The sequence below is a fragment of the Aegilops tauschii genome, chromosome 3, assembly GCF_002575655.3.
Source record: "Aegilops tauschii subsp. strangulata cultivar AL8/78 chromosome 3, Aet v6.0, whole genome shotgun sequence".
Classification (NCBI taxonomy): domain Eukaryota; kingdom Viridiplantae; phylum Streptophyta; class Magnoliopsida; order Poales; family Poaceae; genus Aegilops; species Aegilops tauschii.
The window spans coordinates 396,476,321-396,499,620 of NC_053037.3; the positions used below are offsets into that span (position 1 = coordinate 396,476,321).

General features: G+C 41.3%; 3 protein-coding genes across 3 annotated transcripts; 1 reads left to right on the forward strand and 2 right to left on the reverse strand.

Annotated features, from left to right (window-relative positions):
- Positions 1 to 754: 754 nt before the first annotated feature.
- LOC109778676 (uncharacterized) lies at positions 755 to 4,326 on the reverse strand. Its single transcript, XM_020337235.4, has 2 exons — positions 4,039 to 4,326; positions 755 to 3,636 (listed from the first exon to the last, which is right to left on the reverse strand). The coding sequence occupies exons 1-2, from the start codon at positions 4,149 to 4,151 to the stop codon at positions 1,023 to 1,025; spliced, it is 2,727 nt and encodes a 908-aa protein (XP_020192824.1). The 5' UTR covers positions 4,152 to 4,326; the 3' UTR covers positions 755 to 1,022.
- Positions 4,327 to 4,441: 115 nt separating this feature from the next.
- Positions 4,442 to 9,515, forward strand: LOC109778677 (protein farnesyltransferase subunit beta). The gene is made up of 14 exons (XM_020337236.4): positions 4,442 to 4,755; positions 5,139 to 5,225; positions 5,308 to 5,413; positions 5,875 to 5,910; positions 6,445 to 6,527; positions 6,607 to 6,660; positions 6,761 to 6,812; positions 6,876 to 6,940; positions 7,058 to 7,114; positions 7,216 to 7,288; positions 8,077 to 8,163; positions 8,244 to 8,385; positions 8,869 to 8,972; positions 9,132 to 9,515. The coding sequence occupies exons 1-14, from the start codon at positions 4,484 to 4,486 to the stop codon at positions 9,366 to 9,368; spliced, it is 1,455 nt and encodes a 484-aa protein (XP_020192825.1). The 5' UTR covers positions 4,442 to 4,483; the 3' UTR covers positions 9,369 to 9,515.
- A 1,098-nt stretch (positions 9,516 to 10,613) lies between these two features.
- On the reverse strand, positions 10,614 to 11,658 carry LOC109775913 (3'-5' exonuclease-like). Its single transcript, XM_020334612.4, has one exon. It carries the CDS (start codon positions 11,431 to 11,433, stop codon positions 10,807 to 10,809), a length of 627 nt encoding a protein of 208 aa, XP_020190201.1. The 5' UTR covers positions 11,434 to 11,658; the 3' UTR covers positions 10,614 to 10,806.
- Positions 11,659 to 23,300: the final 11,642 nt, after the last annotated feature.

A 23,300-nucleotide genomic window follows, 5' to 3' on the forward strand; every position in this document is an offset into this window, starting at 1 on the left:
GTAAGTAAAAAAGAACTACTACTACATGGGTTGTGGCTCAACCCATATCCAAAACTAGATCATTTGAAAGATCATGCAAGCCAACGAACCGTTTTCAGATCGTTTTAATTTTGGATTGGTGCGAACTAGCAATCCCCTTTTTGTTATCGAAGGCATTTGCCCTATGATTTCTCCAACTCCGCGCTTGGGAATGCGAGATCATGTCTTTCCCCGCTCCAGAAAATTAAACTAGCATAGCTTTATATCCCAAATTTTAGATCAGCAGAGCTCAGGCGCGCACGGAATTCGGAGCCGGATGCTAACCATGCCACTTCGACCTCACTCGTAGGATGCTCCAGTGGTGCCACATGTAAATCGAATTTTGACGTAAGATTCTACAAGATATTGTATGCAACCTGGGTCAATGCTGTACAGTAGATTTTTTGAAAATTTGTATGACGTGTTGGACTTCCATTTCACCATTTGGCACAATTCCAGCTACAGAAGTAAGTGCACCCAAGTCACTGCTTTTACCATCAAAGCTCCAAGTTGCAGACTTCTTCAGTGAGGCTCTTTCCTGATACACAGAATAACTAAAAATCCTCTTATTGGAACGCTAGAGCATATAAAGGCTACCAGTGAAGGACCGTGCCTAATTGTCTATGCTGTGAGTTGAAGGTTCAGTAAATCAAGGAGTACAAAAGAAGGGGTAACCAGGAAGTTTCGTACAAGTCTTCTAGCACAAAAAAGTTACCAACAAGTACGAACTACAGAATACCTGCAAACCAAGTGTATATCTTTAGTTTCCGATGCATAATGACTTGTGAGGGAGCATCATCAGATAAAGAATGCTTCAAGCTAATAAATTCCAGGGTAGAACACTAATAGGATGTTACATAGAAGGGAGGATACACCGTGTCCCTGACATGAAACCTGTGGTTAAACCAAATGTTTCATAGGCAACATACCTTCAGGATTTACACAACTAATTTTGGATCTCTACCTATTAAATTTGATAACAGCATAGACATGTCGCATTACGTTTACCAATAATCTTTGCAAGAGCACACACCATTTTCAAAATGGTGGAACCTCTTTGCATCCCTCGCAATGATCTGACGGCCAACAAGCTTAGAGATTATCTTCAAAGCTGTGTGGCAATCTCCACAGGAGCGAAGATTCTTGATAACCCGAATTGGCGAACGGACAGCACTAGTAATAAGACCGTAACTAACAGCTAGTCTCTCACTGTGAGCTAGCAAGGCATCCTCTTTAGTTTCTGGATCAACGTCGTGAAGCACAAATCGAGTATCCGCAATATAGCCAGCCTCCTTCATATGAGCCGCCAAGTACCTCAGCTCTTCATAGATCTTAAGGGTTTCTGGATGGGATCGATCCCCTGCTCTGTATTCATGAACTTTGCTCCTAGCTTCAGCAGTATTAGCCTTTTTCCTTTCTTTCTCCTTTGCAAGGTCTGAAGCATTTACAGGGAAAAGACCCGTTTTAGACTGCTCATTCAGCCTAGAAGGATCCAGGCGTTCTATAATCTGAGCACAACGATCCCCAAGCTCTAAGTATCCATTAAGTCGGCACATATTCATCAAACTTTCCCAGATATCGGCGCTCGGTTCCATAGGCATCCGTTCAACAAATTCACGAGCTTCATCAACATAGCCCGACTGGCCAAGCATATTAACAATGCTCGCATAATGATCCAGGGAAGGAATTATATCAAAATCCTTCTGCATTGATTCAAAATGCAACATGCCCTCGTCAACTGATCCCAAAATTCCACAGGCCAAAAATACATGTGTGAACATGCCAGAATCTGGCTTATCTCCCGTCTGCTTAAAACGATCAAAAAAGTCAGTTGCTTCTTCACCAAGACCATTATGCACAAACCCTGAGATTATAGTGCTCCAAGATGTCAAATCATGCTGCGCCATAGTACTGAAAAGTTTCTTTGCATCTTCCATCGAGGCACATTTAGCATACATGTCCAAAATTTTGTTGTTAACATCTATGTCAACAGCTAGTTCTGATTGAGATATTTGATCATGTATTTGTCTTGCTTCTGCAAGAGCACATGCATCAGCGCATGCTTGCATCAGTTTAAAGTATTGAGGAGCATGCAGTACAATGCCTTTTCCTTGCAGCACCGGTAGAGCTTTCAAAGCTTCTTTTATGTTCCCATCTTCACATAACTTATCCAGTTCCTCAATAGTACCTTTGGATATGCCGCTGGCTTCATCAGATACTTCAGAAGGTGATCCATTATTTGGCAGGCTGCCAGGCAGTGAATGCTGGAAATACATATTATCTTGATAGGGCTTACTGCTCAAGTTGTTCCCAGCTGACGTAATAGGTTGAATATCTGAATGAGATTCTGGATAAGTTCTGTTATGGCTGTGCTGTACATCTGTGTTTACATTCATGAAATGCTCTCGATGATTTCTCTGCGTGTCAATTTTGTTAGTGGTATAATGACTCTGATATGCTTGTGAAGCATTGTATCCAAAATCACCTTTGTGGCCTTGCTGGAATACTGGAACATGCTCCTTATGGAAATGGCTAGTATTCGGATACTGTGAGGCAGAATTCACAGGCCTATTTGCAGGATCATGACTTTGATAATCATTCTGCTGCTGAACGTTTCCAGTTAAGTTTTGATATGACTGTCCTGAAGGACCGTATCCATTCTGCCTACCATTATAGTTCTGCTGGTTACTTTGGGTGTTGTAACCAAAGTTGTGTGTGGCATATCCAGTGCCATTGTGCTGCTGCTGAGTACTTGGTGGACCTCCATTAGGACTTGGGTGATTGTATGCACCACTTCCCTGATCAGGCTGCCTGGTATTGTATCCAAAATCACCATTGTGGCCTTGTTGAGATCCTGCAACATGCTCCTTATGGGAACTGCTTGGAGTTGGATACTGTGACGCAGAATTGCCAGGCTTGTTGAAGTAATTACCATTAGATATTCGATCAACCTTCTGTTGCTGAAAGACTTGCTGGTCACTTCCAGTTGAGCTTTGATGTGACTGTGCTGACGGGCCATATCCGTACTGCCCACTAGTATAGCTCTCCTGGTTACTTCGGGAATTGTATCCAGAGCCGCAATCATATCCAGTAACGTCACGACCTCTTCGCACATTACCATCTGCAGAAAGGCCATTAATAGCAGGTGTGACAGTCTGCTGCTGATGAGCACTTGGTATATCGCCCTTGGGGTTTTGGTGGCCATATGCACTATTGCCCCCATACGATTGCCTGGCAGTATATCCAGGTGGCTCGTTATTCATTCTTGCACCAGTATATGGCTGGCGACTATCTGGTAAGCCATACGATCCACCCCTCTGGTAAGGTCCGCTCTGGTAAGGCTGTTCAGAATTGCATCCATAATGTGCATTGACACCGCCATCAGCATGCACACCTTTATTTCTATCAATGCCATCTGAAGAATTAGCTGAAGGGGGGTCCCTCTGCAAGGGGCGGCTGAAATGATCAGGTGAGTGTTTTGAGCGGGACTCTCCGTAGTTCCCTGCGTTTTGCACCCCCCAATCACGGTGATAGTCTCCATCAATTTGTTCGGATGCCACACTGCCAGCGCCTCGATTTGGAACCAAAGAACGCGGGCATCCTCTTTCAGCTGGAAGACTGAAACAGAATAGCAAACATGTCACGTTAATGTCCAGGCAAGAAACATGCGTCAAAGAAATCATAGTGGCCAGTTGGAGGCGTCAAAGCAATCTTCTTGGCCATGTGAACACTGAAATTATAAGGGATTGAGGTGGCGGGCTATTTTCAGCACACTGAAATCATAAGGTGCCATGAGTGGGCGTATGTGTTTAGTATATCTGCCATCTCAAGCTCCGGCCGAACTTGATTTCTTCTACATACTTTTTGAAAAAAAAAGATCTTCTATATCTAACTCATGTGGCTTCGTTTCTATCGCAAATGAGCACAAGCTCACAGAGAGGACTAAACCACTGGACGATGAAATCATGATTAGTAGGCAGGGGAAGACTGGTCCAAGGACTTGGCGCAGGCGTGCGGTACCTGCGAGGAGAACCGACTCGACGGGTGGGGGAGAGGAGCGCGGCCGCGAGCTTGCCGCGAGGGGAGTAGCGGGCGGCGAAGAGAGCCCTGCGCGCTCCAACCATGGCAGCCATCTCCCTTCACCTCTCAGCGCGGCCTGCTCCTGCTGTTCCGTGCGCCGCGGAAACCCTCGCGGAGGCGAAGAGCCCCAGCCGCCAAGCGGAAAGAGGAGGCTGCCCTACGGTGGTTAGCGGGCGGCGGCGGCGCGGCCGTGTGTGGTGGTGGGAATGATCCGCCCGCTCGAGCCGGACGGGTGGGTATAGCACACGGCCTCGCCCCGAAGCTGGCCCGGTCCACTGGGCCTCACTGCCTACTGGGCTGGGCTTTTCACTTTCAGGCCTTCCTTCCTTTCTTCCTTTATCGGCATCGAATTTCTACTACCCCAGTCCAAGGACCAAGCTCGCACATGGTCCGCCTTTCCCTGAGATCCTCGCGGCCGCACGGAGACAGAGCTCCCAGCCGCGGCACACAGCCGAGCGGCGGTCCGCCTGCCTCCGCCGCGCCTATGGATTCCTCGTCGCAGTCGCCTCCCGCCGGGGGCGACCCGTCGGAGGACGGCGCGGCCGCGGAGCTGCCCCGGCTCACCGTGACGCAGGTGGAGCAGATGAAGGTGGAGGCGCGGGTAGCCGACATCTACCGCGTCCTCTTCGACGCCGCGCCCAACGCCAAGTCCGTCATGTAAGGGACCCTCAAGCACGCTCCATATTAGTACTTCTCTTTAGCTACTAGCCTGCTGTTCGCGGTGTTTGGGAGTAGCGGGTTTGGGTGCGAGAGATGGGCTTCAGGGCTTGGTCGGTGCGGAGATCAGATAGGTTTGCTTGGCTTCTGCCCGGAATTGGAAGCTCACTGATAAATTCACCTATGTAGCAGAATTGGGGGGGGGGGGGGGGGGGGGGATTGCTTGATTGTGGTACCAAAATGTTTGCTCGTAGAAGCTTGGTGCTGCCAATTAGGTGTCGTATATCAGTGTGCCCTTTACTTTTGGCAAGCACTGGCTTGAGACTATGATGTTCTCCACTTGCTTATACCGAGCTTTGATCGTGGTTTTTCTTCTGCTGCAGGCTAGAGCTGTGGCGCGATCAGCATGTCGAGTATTTGACGAAAGGGCTGAGGCATCTTGCACCTAGCTTCCATGTGCTCGATGCCAAGTATTGCTTCTCCAGTGTTAAATTAAATCATATGCCGTCCCTGGTTTATATTTTGCTGACAATTTTCTTCTGGTTATTCCAGTCGACCTTGGTTATGCTATTGGATGGTTCATGGGCTTGCGGTGCTGGATGAAACGCTTGACGATGACCTCGAGAACGATATTGTGGACTTCTTGTCTCGATGCCAGGTTTGTTGATCTGTTACAATATAATTGTATGGATATCTTGCTGCAGTTGGCAGTTAAATTTTGATAACACTTACGCTTAAGGATATATATGCTGAAAACTTTACAAGCAGACTGTTTAAGGCTTTGTTTCAAACTTCCGCTCTTCTTTGCTGATATGAAAAACAAGATTGAATGGAACCGCTTTACCAAACTGCTTAAGGTGGTGGGGCTACATGAATAAACCTCTCAATCCACGTGTAGTTTTGCATATATACATACTATAGATTATAGAAACTAATAAAGTTGCTGAGAACAATATGCTCTGGTTGCACAACACAGTAAATCTTATATGATTTTTTTACGGAAAAATGCAATTAGTATTGGTCATACATAATTAAAGCACTGGAGATACCCATTTGCAGATACAGTAAGTTTATTACCATTTTCTTTCTCTTATGGTGGCTTAATTATAATTGTTTCAGGACAAACATGGTGGATATGGTGGTGGACCTGGGCAGGTTTGCTCTAACCTCAAACACTTTTTAATTCCCCACATTTAGGTTGGTTAATCTTTTGCATTAGTTCTTGAAATGCAATTTTAGGCAACCATGGAATTTGGAACAGGCCATGTGAATGCTGGGCTGTAGAGATACTGGATCTGACATTACTTTCAAATGTTTGCTTCAAAATGAGTGCTTAGACCGTTCTAGGCTACTTGGCATGTTCACATGAATATACAAAATAACTTCGACAAACCATTTTAGGGTTATAAGAACTTCAGAGATATGTTCTATATGAAATATGTATCTGTGTGTTTGGTATTTGTCTATTTGATGACCTAATGTGTTCATATAACTCAAGAAGCCTGCTGTAGTTGGCAAAGCTAGCTTTTGTAGTGGTTTTGTTTCTCCATCTTTTGGAAGTTCAGAGATAGCATTAATCTTTTTTTTTGTTAATTGATCTACCGTTTCATGTTTATCTACTCATTCAAGATGATAATGTCCACTGACCAGTTTTTAATTTCATCCTTTTGCTCACCTTTTCTTTGGTAGTTACCTCATCTCGCTACATCGTACGCTGCTGTAAATACACTTGTAACCATAGGGAGTGAAAGAGCACTATCATCAATAAAAAGGTAACTCTATGTCTGCTCTTGGAGAAAGATGTCATTTATATCTGTGTTGTTTTCTTAACCGTTCTAAGTTGTCAATCAGGGACAATCTGTACAAGTTTATGCTTCTAATGAAGGACAAATCAGGTGCTTTCAGGTGTGTTTTCTCGATAGTGCATAGGGCAAGGAAAAATACTATTTCCATACCAAGTTCCACTGACTAATGTCTGTTACTCCATTGAAAATCCTTCAACCAGAATGCATGATGGTGGTGAAATTGATGTCCGCGCTTGCTATACTGCAATATCGGTGAGTTTCTTGTAGTTAATGTTTCTGTTGCCATTCTCTAATATTACGCTTGTTGAGATTTAGGTTGCCAGCCTCGTGAACATTCTTGATGATGAGCTGGCAAAAGGTGTTGGAAACTACATAGCAAGGTTTGGTTTGGTTAATGTGTTTTTTCAATTTTGCAATTTTAAAATATGTGGTTGATTTGTTCAGATAACCTTTTTCTATAGAATGATTGGTTAATTCATACACTATATCCCCCCCAGTTGTCAAACTTATGAAGGTGGGATTGCGGGGGAACCTTCTGCTGAAGCTCATGGTGGGTACGTTTCTAAGGATTGTCTCTGATGTTTTTTTTTGCGGGGGATCTCTGATGATTTTTATGTATCTGTTAAAAAGTTTAAATAAAAATTGCTTTGATAAGGTACACTTTTTGTGGGCTGGCTGCAATGGTCCTGCTTAATGAAGTGGAGAAACTCGATTTGCCTAGCTTGATTGTAAGACAACCCCTCCTACTACTTTATTCAGTTTTCCTTCTATTACAGTGTGTATGTGTGTTGTGCTAATTTTGGTTGCAATTAGTTGAACTTGGCCCTTTGGTTTTCAATTATGTAAAGGAGAAATGTATCGGATATTATTTAAAAATCTATTGCTGTATTGTTATGAAATAGAAAAAGGTAACTTGTCAACTCTAAATTGACTAAAAAATTGTCCGAGTTGCAACCTGTAACAACTGAAACTGTGCACTTCACAACCTCGGGTAGTTTTGTGAGTATTTTTGACTGGCATGGATGCCATGTGTTCACCATGTTACTACCATGTCATCAGACAAATCTAACAACCGAAACATATGTCTGAGTTGCAACCTCTAACGACCGGAGCTGTCTACTTTACAATCTTTGGTGTTTTGCAAATATCAAAAATCTCTTAATTTCTGCGAAACTGTAAAGAGAGAAGAAAGAGAAGACGGAGAAAAAGATCTGGCACGGGACTGTTTTGTTTGATGATATGTCAGTGGCATGATATCCATGTCAGCCGAAGCCAGTTGTGAAACTAACCAAGGTTGTAAAGCGGACGGTTTTGTTATTTCATGGTTGCAACTTAGACGATTTTAGAGTCCAAAGTTGGAAAGTTCACTTTTGCAATAGTTCAGAGTTGGAAGTGGACTCTTGCGGAAGTTCCAGGTTGAAAAGTGAACCTTTTCTAGGAAATATATGAGGCCGCATATGTAATGTGTTGTCACATCATTGTTTGTTGCAACACTAACTAGGGCCTCATCATTTAGGGCTGGGTGGCATTTCGTCAAGGAGTGGAATGCGGATTCCAAGGACGGACAAATAAATTGGTTGATGGTTGCTACTCCTTTTGGCAGGTAAAATACCGCTATCGTATTTGAATTTCTTAAGCCACATGTTCTGCTCCAGATATGACAGATGTCTTGTGTATGTCCAGGGAGCTGCTATTGCTTTAGCTCAAAAGCTAATGGCAGGGTCTGATGAACAATCTAAACAATCACAGCCCAGCAAATTATCCTCGGTAGATGATTCTTGTGGGACCAGCTCATCTGGATTGGCTTCAGAAAAGTCTTCTATTGGTAAGTATTTTGTGCTCAATACTTTCTTATGGAAAATTATCTTGTGGTACCAGTGTGCTTTTCTTTATTAAAAACATGTTTCTGCTTCAAATATCTGGTGAAATAAATAATTGACTGAGATTCCCTGTTATACTTACATTAAATATCATGCTTATATATCTTCTTTGCTGAGTTTATAAACTGTAACACATTGAAGAAATTGTGATGAGTTGGGGTTTGGCAATTCAATATGGTGTGATTATTGGTGTTTTCAAGTTTTTGTTAGTTCATCAGGAGTATATTCGTAAGTACGTGCATTACTGCACTAGTGTCATTTGGTCACCTTGTTGCCTTGGTACCTTCGACACATATTTGTAACTTGAATACAAATTTCTAATGCTTAATAACCTGCGTTACATGCTAGTGTCTAGTGCTTTGATTTACAAGGTGTTGGGTCTGATCTTGATTTATGTCACCGTTTTGTGTGTTTTTGTTCTCTGATAGTGGATTATGCGAAGATTGGATTTGATTTTATGAAGCAGAGCAACCAAATAGGTCCGCTGTTCCACAACATTGCTCTGCAACAATACATCCTGCTTTGCGCACAGGTAAAAGAAGAACATCTTACTTCTTGCATAGATAAGTATCTAGAGTTTCTATTTTTGGAATTTCAAATTTTTGAGCATGCATTTCATGACGGGATATAATTCTTCAGCTTTGAAAGTTCATGTTGTAACTGAAACTACGTCTACTGCTGAAACACACAGGTGCCGGAGGGGGGATTGAGGGATAAACCTGGAAAGAACAGAGACCACTATCACTCATGCTACTGCCTGAGTGGCCTCTCTGTTAGCCAGTACAGCGCAATGACAGGTTCCGTTTCATGCCCCTTGCCGCAGCACATGCTTGGCCCATACTCGAACTTGCTAGAGCAAATTCATCCGCTCTACAACGTTGTGCTAGAGAAATACGAGGAGGCCTATGAGTTCTTTTCGAGTGAGTGATCAAATGTACACCTTTACAGTCTCAGATAGCTAGGACGATCTGTGATATTGCATGGCTTGAAGTACTGGGGATATTTCTGCGACGTGTCCGTTTGTTGTATACTAGCAGTCATTTGAATAATTGAATTAAGCTCCTTGCACCGTGTATGACTGATTCACTATGAGTGCATGGTGAGAGGCTGAGCTCTTTGGTCACATGTCTCGGGGATGTTATTGATAGCATTGCTGACTGATGCCGAGACATTCTCTTCCTAACTCGTGCTCGGCATCTTAATCTTCAAATGCAACGTTGGATAGGAAAGCTATGTGCCATATGCCTCGTGCGACTGGATATACTCACAAAGTGGCAATGCAAATATATATGTTTCGTGGCCTGTTCCGTACAATGTTAAATTCTAAGGCTTGTGGATCTGTTTAGTTTATTATGTGTCATATCTATTTTTAGATGTTCTGTGCCATTCTCAAAGAGAGAAGTCCATATTTCAACTCTGAATAGTCAAGAATCAACCCAGAACTTTGAAACCGTCCAAGGCGTAGGCGGGCGTGAGCCGGGTGCAGGGGCCGGTCGAGTCTCATGGTGACGGTGGTGGCTGCACTTCTTGGTCGTGTGGCCGGCAACCGGTGTGGTGGTGAGTGATCCTGGCTCGCAGCGGGCCTTACCCTTGGGGTGCGCTTGATGGACTTGAAGGCGGTGATGAATTGCGCTGTTAAGGGGATTTGTGTGTGTTTTTTGCGGTGCAATTTTTGTTGTACGGTCTTCTCTTTGATATATTTTGTAAGACTATCTTATATCATGTTACTTTCTATATAAAGTGAGGCGAAAGTCTATTTCAAGAGAATACTACTATGTGGAAACAAAGTTTTCATAGGAAGTGGAAACCAAATGTTACGAAAAAGACTGAAAAATGAGAGAGGCGGTATTATGGGAGCTATGATAAAGGACATGAATTTGGCAACCAAAAGCGAGACATGAAAATATGAGTTACGGAAAGTGATGCTGATTTTTTTCACACCTCCCAAGCAAAATTGATTTGATTTTATATACCTACTATGGTTCATGTAACACTAGCTTTTTTGTCAAAATTTTGGAATATTTGAAACATGATTTTCAATTCGTTTCACCAGATATACTTTCTACCTCCTCCGTTCCTAAATATAAGAACTTTTAGAGATTTCAATATGACCTACATACTTACTAGCAAAATGAGTAAATCTACACTCTAAAATGTGTCTATCCGTATGTAGTTCATATTGAAATCTCTAAAGAACTTATATTTAAAAACGGAGGAAGTATCTTGTAAAGTTTCAAGTTCTGTAAAGTTTCAAGTTCCAACACCAGGGCAAACTCCATACGACATGCTTGGGATGCAAAGCAAAAGGTAACACTATTCACCTAATAACCCTAGAAAACTAAGCAGATGGCATTGGCACCCTTAACCTAATAGTCGCCGTCGTACAGCCTCCGGCCAACCTCGAACGATGCAAAGGCGTCGGCGCAAGCATACTGCAGTTGATCCCGCGTCAGCCGCGGCGCGTCCCAGGCGCTGACCCGCACGTGGTGCGGTTTCTCGGGCCATACGCCCATCACCTGCCACACGAGACCCTGCAGCCCGGTGTGCCGCAGCGCCGGCTTCCCCAGCGTGTTCGCGGCGAGGTAGCGCAGGTCCACCGTGTTCGTCACCGCCAGCCCGTAGTGAGCGCTGAGCTTCTGCGCGTCGCCGTAGACCCCGACGCCGACGAAGGTGAAGCGGCCGTCGGCGAGGAAGTCGAAGAGGGAGTCCGGGACGTAGTCGGCGCGGAGGATCTGGAAGACGAGGCAGCGGCGGCCGACGCACAGCTGCAGCAGCGCCACGGGGCCCGGCGGGAGGCCGCGGAACGAGGGGCGCCACTCGACGTCGAGGCCGACGACGAGGCGGTCGAGGCGGCGGCGGTGGATGCGGTAGATGAGGTCCAGCCACTCGTCGACGACGCCGCCGGAGGAGGTCAGGGTGGTGTGGACGTGGTCCTGGTCGAACGCCACGATGCAGTGGCCGTCGCCGAAGTCCGTCACCATGGAAGTCGCCATCTCGATCGTCCTCCCGAGGTTTCGAACTACTGTTTGGTATAGATAGACTAGATCAGAAATCCAGAGTAGATTTGTCTTACTGGGTCTCGGCCGTATATATTGTAGCGGTACGACGGTGCGTCTGTTTTTCTTTTCCTTTTCTTCAGGGGAGTTTTTTTTCTTTTTTTTTGAGGGAAAGTTTTTCTTTTCCTTTTTGAGGCAACAAAAACGACGATGCGTCTGTTCTTTTTAGGATATATAATGGCTAAACTTTATTGATCAAAAGTCACATGAAGTGGGATACAAAAAATATCGTGGAGTTGAAACCAAACATGACGCCCCTCATCGAGAGAATTCGAAAATTTAGCTAGTCTATTTGCATATGTGTTCGTTGCTCGGCCTTTGAAAATGAATTTGCAATTGAAGTTTGATGCTCAGTGCTTGACCTCCTTGATAATGTGTCCATAGGTAATGTTCGTTCCCTTCTCAATGTCGCTTATCACTTGTTTCGAGTCGAAGGCGACAATAAAATTTTGAAGTAGCAAATCCTCAACAAGATACATAGCTTCGCGACAAGCGATCGCTTCTAGCACTGCAATCTCCTTGACTCCATGGATGATCATGGTTATCCATTAAGCGGAGAAAATAGTAATAAAAAGAAAAAGGTTTATGCTCCTTTATCTGACTAACAGGTCAGCTACTTAGCCAACTTTCATAATTAAATACCGTCACTGTATAAATAACTCTTATTGTGAAAAGAGTTGTTTACTCTATAATGGATTGGTAGAGCCAAAGAATGTGAACTATACAAGTTCGCAATACCTTTTTATGAAAGAAAGGGCTATGGTGTATAAAGAGGGCCTCACCATTTAAAAGGGAACCTTAGAAACGATGGAACCCACTGACCGTCTGTGTTTCTGCATACGCCTATTGCAGAGCGGCAAATCCTAAACGGCGCTCTAAGCGCCCGTTATAGCGTTAACCGTACAGGGCGCACACCCCTCGTCCATGATGGGCCCAGCCCATTTTCGTCTTTTCCAAAAGAAAAAACTGCTATAAAAATGCGACCTGAGATGGGATCAAACTGCGCCATGGCGGTTCACCCACTTCATATTATCTGATCAGGTACATATTCTTCATCCTTTGTTCCTTCTTTTTTCCCTTTTCCGTTTCTTCTTTCTTTTCTCTTTTTTTTCTTTCTTTTTTCAAACCAATGAGTTTTTCTTCAAAATTGCTGAATGTTTTGTCAATTTTATGAAAAAAATACATTTTTTTCAAATCGTGTTTTTTAAATGATGATTTTTTCAAATTTGATGAACTTTTTTTCAAAATCAATGAACTTTTTGCAAAATCGATGATTTTTTTTCAAATTTGATGAACTTTTTCCAAATTATGTGATTATTTTTCCAAAATTGGTGAACTTTTTTTAACTTTTCAAATTCGATTAACTTTTTCTAAATTCGGTGAACTCTTTTTTAAGATCGATGAACTTTTTTCAAATTTGATGAACTTTTTTTTCAAAATTGATGAACCTTTTTTCAATTTTATGAAATTTTTTCAACTTTGTGGACTTCCTTTCAAATTTCATGAACATTTTTTAATTTATGATTTTTTTATTTTTTCAGAATTTTTTTTCAACAGTTGACCAGACCACCGGCCACTATCAGACCGGTCAACTGAGATCGAGCGAACGAGGCGATCCAGTGAGCGAAGCGATCGGGACTAGCTAACGAGGCGGCCTGGGCTGGCCCAGTTGTGGGCGTGTGGGTGCATGAACTGGTAACCGACGCTAAAGGCGCCTGTTAGCTCCCCTGCAGAACCCCCCAAAGTCAGAGTGAGCTAGGCTAGCATCTACATGAATCTTCGCAGATTACATAGGTGGCCCACTTCGTGCTTTTTTGATGGAAAAGCCCAAGCCCAATTCATTGGCATAGTATAGTATGGCATGAATAGTAGCGTCGCGATTCGATTCTCAAAAAAAAGTAGTGTCGTTGAGACGCATCGAACGACCGATTCATGAGACACGGCCAACTCCTAGTAGCTACTCAAACTCGCCTCGCCTTCTTCCTTGAACTCGATCAAGCCTAGAGAGCTCTTCGACTGCGTGCACCTGTCCAGCCTCGCCACGAACTCGATCAGCAGGGACGCGAACGTGGCCAGCGACATCGCCTCCGTGCTCTCCACAGTGCACATCCTCTCGGCCATTGCGCAGTGTTTAGGGTTCTAGCCCAGAGTTGATAATTGGGAAATACTGAATGAGATGCTTCGCCACAACCCGTCTCTGCTTATAGGGAAGAGAGTTACCTGCCAGCACGACAAGAGGTAAACGGTAAATAGTAATAACTACTAACAGAAGATCGGACAGATGAGCGATGAGGTGAAAGCTGCAGCTCATCTGGTCTGTCGAATAACTGAAGCGGTATGTGCCTGATTCGCTACACCTAACTGAAGAAAGGCCCCCGTTGTATCAGGTGCTGACATTGCTCCCCCTAAAGAAGCGACGTGTCCTCACGATGTTGTGTTGGATGCTCTCCATGCTTCAGTCATCGCCCGAAGAATTTTGGAAATGTGTGCTTGATTACCTCTGCATCTTCCCAGGTTGCATCCTCCGGAGACAGGTTTTCTCATTGAAAAAACCATTGCACCACTCCAAGTTGTTTCGAGGAACTTGTCTCACTTCCAGTACTAGAGCAGGTTCTGTTTTGATAGTTCCATCAGCATTGACCATTAGCAAGTGAGGGCTGGGAATTGATTTTGGACCCAAATGCTTCTTGAGTTGGCTGACATGAAAGACAGGGTGCACATTGACATCTGTAGGAAATCGCAATATATATGCAGAGTTCCCAATCTTTTGGAGAATTAAGAATGGTCCATAATACTTATTTTGAAGTTTCAATGCTCCTCGAAACCCAAATGCAGCCAATCTATAAAGGGCCATTTTGAGGTATACTAAGTCTCCCACTTGAAACTGTCTCTGTACCCTCTTCATATCAACAAACTTTTGTTGCTAGCTAAGATCAAATTTTCCTTTAATTATTCCAACATAGACTGTTTGGCAGATAGGAAATCCTGGGCTTCAGAATCTTCAGGGCCAGGAATAGCCAATTCAACAGTTAGGGGAGGAGGAAATCCATATAAAGCTTGAAAAGGTGACATTTTGATAGCGGTGTGGTAGGTGGTGTTATACCAGTACTCAGCTAAAGGCAGCCAAGCTAACCACTTCTTAGGCTCCTGAGTTGTCATACATCTTAAATATGTTTCCAAGCACTGATTAATCCTTTCTGTCTGACCATCAGTTTGTGGGTGATATGCATAACTGCACCTCAACTCTGTTTTTAGCCCAGCAAAGATATCTCTCCACAGTTGGCTAGTAAAAATTATATCTATGTCGGATATGATCAATGTAGGTGGTCCATGTAACTTGATGATGTTGTCCACAAAAGCCCGGGCCAGACTTTGTACTGAATAGGAATGAGAAAGTGGAATGAAATGAGAATATTTAGTAAATCTGTCCACTACAACAAGTATCACATCTTTGCCTTGAGAATTGGGGAGACCTTCAATAAAATACATGGAAATGTGTTGCCAATCCATGTCAGCTATTAGAAGTGGGTCTAGCAAGCCAGTTGTAAGCAATTTTCATGTTTTGCTCTTTGAAAAATTGGACATCTAGTGATGTACTGCTCAACACTTTGTTTCACCCTAGGCCAATAGAAAATCCCTTTAATTCTCTGATGTAAATTATGCAAAGCGGCAATGAGTTTCTCCTTGAGTTCCTTGTTATTACCCACTAGTATTTTTTACTTTGTATATCTGATAATCCCTGCATGAATAGTGTAATTAGAGTGTTATGTGGTGGTTTGTCATAATAACTTCTCTTGAAGTTGTTTTGTAACATGGTCTGTCTGGTAACTTAGCAACAAGTCTTCAACCCAAACAGGGATAGGAGTAGAAATGGCCATGCATTTATGGAACATTTTGGACAGAGCATCTGCAACCTTGTTCTGACTTCCCTTCTTGTATTGTATGGTGAAGTTAAACTCCAAGAGCTTCATCATAAGTTTATAATGCACCCCTTCTGTGATTTTTTGGTCAGTAATGAATTTCAAGGACTGTTAATCAGTTTTGATAATAACACTATTGCCCAACAAATAGTGTTTCCATTTCTTTAATGCTTCCAAAATTGCTAGAGCCTCTTTCTCATAAGTAGATAGAGTTGCATTCCTAGGGCATAGTGCAGAGCTGTAGTAAGCTATAGGTCATCCCTGCTGCACTAATACTGCCCCAATGCCACTTCCTGAAGCATCAGTTTCTAGAACAAAAGGGTGATGAAAATTTGGAAGGGCTAAGACTGGAGCTATGACCAAAGCTTTTTGTAGTTGCTGAAATGCTAGATCATGTTCCTCTATCCATTGGAAATTTCCCCTTTTCAGCGAATTATGCAAGGGCTTGCAAATCAGACCATATCCTCTTATAAACCCTAAGAAACTCCTTAGCTTGGTGACATATGAAGGAACGGGTGATACGTCTCCAACGTATCTATAATTTATGAAGTATCCATGCCATGTTTACAATAATTTTATATGGTTTTGGTATGATTTGCATGGAACTAACCCGGACTGACGTTGTTTTCAGCAGAACTACCGTGGTGTTGTTTTTTGTGCAGAAATGAAAGTTCTCCAAATGAGCTGAAACTTTTTGACGATTTTTTGGGAACAAAAGACACCCCCGAAGCTTCATGGGAGGGCCAGAAGAGCCACGAGGAGGGCACAACCCACCATGGCGCGCCAAAGGGGCTTGGCTTGCCCCAGTGGGTTGTGCTCACCTCGAGGCCCTTCTTCGTGTGAAACCAATGCCAAAAAATCCTATAATAGAGAAACCCCCAGAAATAACCCTAGATCAGAAGTTCCGCCGTCGCAAGCCTCTGTAGCCATGAAAAACCAATCTATACCCCATTCTGGCACCCTGCCGGAGGGGGAAATCATCACCGGTGGCCATCTTCATCATCCCGGCGGCCACCATGATGAGGAGGGACTAGTCCACCCTCGGGGCTGAGGGTTTGTACCGGTAGCTATGTGTTAATTCTCTCTCTCTCTCTCTCTCTCTTGTGTTCTTGAGATTCCACGATCTTGATGTATCGCGGGCTTTGTTAATATAGTTGGATCATATGGTGTTTCTCCCTCTCTATATTGTTGTGATGAATTGAGTTTTACCTTTGACATTTCGTTCTTATCGGATTGAATATTTTTATGGATTTGGGAGCACTAGATATATGTCTTGCATATGAATACCCGCGGTGACAATGGGGTATTATATTGATTCACTTGATATATGTTTTGGCAGTCAACTCGCGGATTCCCGAGGTGACATTGGGGTAATCTATGCATAGGGGTTGATGCATGTTCTCGTCTTTGTTTCTCCGATAGAAATCTTGGGGCACTCTTTGAGCTTCTTTGTGTTGGATTGAGTATTATGAATCTGAAATTGTTTGATGCATATCGTATAATCAACTCACGGATACTCGCGGTGACATTGGAGTATCTAGGTGACATTAGAGTTGGTTGATGTGTATCATATGGTGTTATTTTAGTACGAACTTTTGGTTAGATCGATCAAAAAGAATAGCTTGGTATTATTTTAGTACGAACTCTAGGATATATTGATCGGAAAGAATAGCTTTGAGGTGGTTTCCTACCCCACAAACAATTTCTTCTTATGTTCTCCACTAGATAGGAACTTTGGAGTAATTCTTCATTGCACGTTGAGGGGGAGTTATATGATCCAATTGTATTAGCATTTTTGAGAGATTGCACTAGTGAAAGTACGGACCCTGGGCCTCATTTTCAAGCATTGCAATACCGTTTGTGCTCACTTTTGTTACTTTCTACCTTGCTGTTTTTTATTGTTCCTATTACAAAAATCAATATCTACAATCATTACTACGCTTGTATCACCATCTCTTCGCCGAACTAGTGCACCTATACAAATTACCATTGTATTTGGTGTGTTGGGACACAAGAGACTCTTTGTTATTTGGTTGCAGGGTTGTTTGAGAGAGACCATCTTCATCCTACGCCTCCCACAGATTGATAAACCTTAGGTCACCCACTTGAGGAAAAATTGCTACTGTCCTACAAAACTTTACGCTTGGAGGCCCAACATGAGTCTACAAGAATAAAGTTGCGTAGTAGACATCAAGCTCTTTTCTGGCGCCGTTGCCGGGGAGGTGAGTGCTTGAAGATATATCTTTAGATATTGCAATTGAATCTTTTAGTTTCTTGTTTTATCACTAGTTTGGTTTATAAAAGAAAACTACAAAAAATGGAATTGATGTTGCATCATATTGTTCATCTTCATAATGTCTTTCGTGAAATGATGGAAAGGAAAATTGTGCTCAATTGATAGAAGAAGAATTCAATAAAATACTTGGCATAAATGATGAGCATGATTGCAATGTTGTTAGTATGAATTCTATGAATATCCAAAATACTAATGATGATTGCACTAGTAGTGATAAAAATGTTTCTTATAAGCATGCCAATTTTTGTGGAGTGCATAAAGTTTGTGAAGACGTGCCTTATAGGGAAGATAGATTTTGTAAGAAACATAAACATGATAGAACAATTTTTTTGCTCAAAGTGATAGATGAATTTGCTACAAAATTATGTTCTCTTTGTCCTATTACTTGTGAACTTTACAGTAAGGATGGTCATCTTAATTTCCAATGCAAACTTTTTCATGATCGAATCATGGCCAAAGATTGTAATGATTTGATCACCCTTAAACTTTATAATGAGCTTTGTCTATTTTTGGGGAGTGAAAAATTGACACATAAAAATAGTTGGTTTGAAGTATTCATTCTCACGGACGACATTGAAACTAATCTAAAAAATATCTATATGTCTTGCATGGTAAATTACAATGAGAATGCTTATATTGCCAACTATAGAAAGACATGAAAACCAATAGAATATAAAAGGAATACTAATGAAAGGGTAAAGATTTCCACTTTCCCTCCTATTGTCTCTCATGATGAAATAGGTGACGAGGATGATCTCCCTATTCAACCAATCTCATCAATAAGAAGCTCGAAAAAATTAATTAAAGCCATACATGATGTGGTGAAGAAGAAGAAAAGAAGAAAGAATAGAGGTAAAAAGGTATCTCTCCCAAACAATATTGCTCCTATTATTGTTGTGCCTCATGAAAATGAATCAAAAATAATTGTGGAAGATGATGCACTTGATGATATTGCTTCTTTGTCTTATGGCAAAATGTCCGAAAGAACTATTGATGACGACTTGGAAAATCTTGAAAATCCTTTTGGCACCAACTTGGGAAATTATCATAACAATTGTTATACTGTTGGTGCTATTCATACTAGTAGTGATGAGAGTTTTATGCTTATGATATGCCAAGCCACAAGCTTGGGGATGCTATGTTTGATGAGACTGACGTGTTTGAGAATTTATTTGCTGCAATTAATGTTTGTCCCAAGCTTGGGGATTCTATGCTTATTAAAGATGATATTTTTAGTCCCTCTACTTTGAATGATCAAATTTGCTATGATGATTGCATGCCTCCTATTTATGATGATTGCAATATTTATGAAAGTGAGTTTGGAAGAGTGTCAACTTTAGATAATAAATTTCCCACTATTTTGGAGGGTGTTGAGTTTTATTATAATGATAAAAGTGGATTTGGAGAGTTCATGACTTTATTTGGTAATGATTCCACTATTTCGGAAGAGGTTTCAATTGACTATGACGAGAACAAAGTTGCTACTTATGATGATTATTGTGATGATACTTATGTTATAAAAAGTAGTGATAATTATTGTCGTAATTTTGAATATACTTTTACTGAACATTAATCTTTTAATGTGAAAACAATTTATAGTATTCGAGTTTCATATGATACTCCCACTATTGTGAATGAGAATAAAATTGCTTATGTGGAGAGTAATAACTTTTCTATGCTTTTGGATCATGAAAAGAATGCTTTTTGTGTAGCTATATTGATGAATCCATTAATGATGCTACTGAAAATTATTATGAGAGAGGAACTTATAATTCATGATGCTCTTGTTATGTTTCAAATCTTTACTTTTATGTGAGCATCATTGAAATCATCACGCCTAGCTAAAAAGGCATTAAAGAAAAGCACTTGTTGGGAGACAACCAACACTTTTATCTACTATTTTTATGTGTTCACATGATTAGGCTACTGTAGTAATCATGTTTTATAGCTTTTGTTTCAATAAAGTACCAGGTAAACCTTTGGGATAGTGTGGATGATAGTTGACTTGATTCTGTGCAAAAACAGAGACTTTTGCGCTCAGTCCAGGAATTTTAAAAATTCACTGGAACGTGCTTTTGATCTGAATTTTTTACAGGTGATAAATGTACAAATTGTATATGTTTCCTAATTTTTCAGAATGTTTGGAGTAGTAGAAGTATGGTAGTTGTCCAGATCATTACAGGTTGTTCTGTTTTTGACAGATTCTGTTTTCAATGCATAGTTTGCTTCTTTTGTCGTTTCTATGGCTTATATTGCTCAATATAAGTTGTGGAATGATATGGTACAGTAGGGATTATGTGAGAACAATTATGAATCTTGTCTTTGATAGTACCAAAAGTGAATGGTTTGCTCTTTATCATACTAACCTATCTCACAAAGTTCCGTTAAGTTTTGTGTGATTGAAGCTTTCAAGTTTTGGGTGTGATATTGATATGAGGAGAATAAGGAGTGACAAGACCCTAAGCTTGGGGATGCCCAAAGCACACCCAAGGTAATATTGAAGGAAGATCCAAGCAACTAATCTTGGGGATGCCCCGGAAGGCATCCCCTCTTTCGTCTCCAATATTATCGGTAACCTTACTTTGAGCTATATTTTCATTCATCACATGATATGTGTTTTGCTTGGAGAGTCATTTTATTTTGTTTGTATTTGCTTGATGTTATTTAGAATAATGTTTTGCATCTTTTATTTCAATAAAAGTGTCAATGATAGCTTTTCACATGCTTATTTTGCAAGTATATGAGTTGCTGTTACAAAACAGAAAGTTTATCGCTGTTGCAAAAAATTCCCGAGAAAAGTCGGAATGTGATAAAATGTTGATTTTTTTAACAATAAGCTATGATAAATTTTCTACAGTGTGGTAAATTTTTAGAAATTTTGGAGTTACAGAAGTATGAATATTCTTGCATTCTTTACAGACTGTACTGTTTTGACAGATTGTTGTTATGTTTGCATATGTTTGCTTGTTTAATGATTCTATTTAAGGATAGGAGTATTAAATATGCAGAGGAATTTAGTATGCAATGTTAAATAATAATTTTAGTGATTTCCTACAGTAGAGAATGATAAGGTTTTTGCATTGATTTATACTAACTTATCTCACGAGTTCTTGTTGAGTTTTGTGTGGATGAAGTTTTTAAGATTTAGGGAAACCGTGATATAAAAGGAATTAAGGAGACAAAAAAGCTCAAGCTTGGGGATGCCCAAGGCATCCCAAGTTAATATTCCAAGAAGTCTCAAGCATCTAAGCTTAGGGATGCCCCGGTAGGCATCCCACCTTTCTTCATCAACAATTATCGGTTAGTCTCGGTTGAGCGTAAGTTTTTGCTTCTTCACATGATGTGTGCTATCCTTGGAATGCCATTTTATTTTCATTTTGCTTGCTGTTTTCATAGAACACTTAGATTTGAAAGTTTTAAATAAGAGAGAGTCCTCAATTAGCTACCCCTTTACTTAACTACTCGTTTGATCTTCACTTATATCTTTTTGGAGTAGTTCATCGAACACTCTCATGCTTCACTTATATTATTTTGAGAGTTGATAATAGTGATGAAAATTTGCACAAGATATGAAATTGGTCCCAAAGTGATGGATATTCAAGAACGATATAATAAAAACTCTCATGTAGATCATTGGATATGATATGTTTGATTCCTTGCAATAGTTTTGAGATATGGAGATAGTAATATGAGTCATATTGGTGAGTAATTGTGCTTTAGTAAGAATATTGGTGTTAAGGTTTGTGATTCCCTATGCAAGCACGAAAGTCAATAGTTATGCAATTAAATTACATCCTACGTGTCGTGCATTATTCGGTGTTAGTTATGCTCAATGCTCAGAATTTTTGTTTATTTGTTGGTTGCTTCTCAATCTATTTGCTAGCCTCCATTTGTACTAAGTATTTTGCCACATGAGTCCACCATACCTACCTATATGCGTTATTTCTGTGCCGTTGTAAGTAAATTTGTATGTGCCATCTCGAATTTTCAAAATGAATTTCCTTTTTGTGTGCTCGTACCGCTCATGAAGCGGCAGGGGGTGGCTAATATTTTCCATGCTAGATGTGTTATTCCCAAGATGAGTGTTTATTCACTTGTCATTTCACGAGAGTACGGCGGTAATAGGGATGCCCATTCCCGAAATGAAAAAGAAATTTACTTTATGTTGTCAAAAAATAAATTCCTTGGAAAGTGTTGGTATGGACGGCACCCGTGGATGCGACTAGTCTGGAGTATGAAAGTATGGTGAAAAAAGGAATAAACTTTATTTTATGTTTGGGAACCGCCTATGATATATCTAGCATGGAAAGTGTTGGGAATTACTTGGTCGTTTTTGTTGACGGGAAAAGTATGTCTCTCAAAATATTTTTATCTCTCAATTTAAGCTTTGAGCTCTGGCACCTCTACAAATCTCTGCTTCCCTCTGCGAAGGGCCTATCTATTTACTTTTATGCAAATTTTTATTTTTATTTTGAGTCTCCATCTTGTTTCATAAAGCACCAACTAGGGAGCACTATGATCATACTTGTGCATTAGATGTAGCTAATATTCGAGTGTGTTTTGCAAATGGATCAATGATTGAGCATGATGGGCTAGGGATAACTTTCTTTAGTGTTGATATTTTGAAAGACATGGTTGCTTGTTGATATGCTTGAGTATTGAACTCTTCATGTCAAATATAGACTATTGCTTTGAATCATTCAAGTCCAAATGCCCATGCTACAAAAGAAAGAGTATATGATGAATATGATAGGTAGCATTCGACAACAAAAATTCCGTTTTCATTTGCTATTTTATCATGATTAGTTTTATAATAAAGAGTTGCAATTATGATGCTAGGAAAAGTGAATGAAATTATCATTGATCAAACTTATGCACTATGCTAGCATTCACACTTCATAAGTTTTTTCTTTTATCATTTACCTACTAGAGGACGAGTAGGAATTAAGCTTGGGGATGCTGATACGTCTCCAACATATCTATAATTTATGAAGTATTCATGCCATGTTTACAACAATTTTATATGGTTTTGGTATGATTTGCATGGAACTAACCCGGACTGACGTTGTTTTTAGCAGAACTACCGTGCTGTTGTTTTTTGTGCAGAAATGAAAGTTCTCCAAATGAGCTGAAACTTTTTGACGATTTTTTTTGGAACAAAAGAGACCCCCGAAGCTTCGTGGGAGGCCAGAAAAGCCACGAGGAGGACACAACCCACCAGGGCGCGCCAGAGGGGCCTGGCTTGCCCCGGTGGGTTGTGCTCACCTCGAGGCCCATCTTCGCGTGAAACCAACGCCAAAAAAATCCTATAAATAGAAAAAATAGAAATAATCCTAGATCAGAAGTTCTGCCGCCGCAAGCCTCTGTTGCCATGAAAAACCAATATAGACCCCGTTCCGGCACCCTGCCGGAGGGGGAAATCATCACCGGTGGCCATCTTCATCATCCCGGCGGCCACCATGATGAGGAGGGAGTAGTCCACCCTCGGGGTTGAGAGTTTGTACCAGTAGCTATGTGTTTAGTCTCTCTCTCTCTCTCATGTTCTTGAGATGCCACGATCTTTATGTATCGCGGGCTTTGTTAATATA

What these genes read in the sequence shown, in the direction of transcription:
- LOC109778676 (XM_020337235.4), bottom strand. Translation starts at nt 4,151, where the DNA reads ATGGCTGCCATGGTTGGAGCGCGCAGGGCTCTCTTCGCCGCCCGCTAC. An exon ending in CGAGTCGGTTCTCCTCGCAG is followed by an intron (nt 3,637 to 4,038) that starts GTACCGCACGCC and finishes ATTCTGTTTCAG; the next exon opens with TCTTCCAGCTGAAAGAGGAT.
- LOC109778677 (XM_020337236.4), top strand. Translation starts at nt 4,484, where the DNA reads ATGGTCCGCCTTTCCCTGAGATCCTCGCGGCCGCACGGAGACAGAGCT. An exon ending in GCACTATCATCAATAAAAAG is followed by an intron (nt 6,528 to 6,606) that starts GTAACTCTATGT and finishes GTTGTCAATCAG; the next exon opens with GGACAATCTGTACAAGTTTA. An exon ending in ACATCCTGCTTTGCGCACAG is followed by an intron (nt 8,973 to 9,131) that starts GTAAAAGAAGAA and finishes TGAAACACACAG; the next exon opens with GTGCCGGAGGGGGGATTGAG.
- LOC109775913 (XM_020334612.4), bottom strand. Translation starts at nt 11,433, where the DNA reads ATGGCGACTTCCATGGTGACGGACTTCGGCGACGGCCACTGCATCGTG.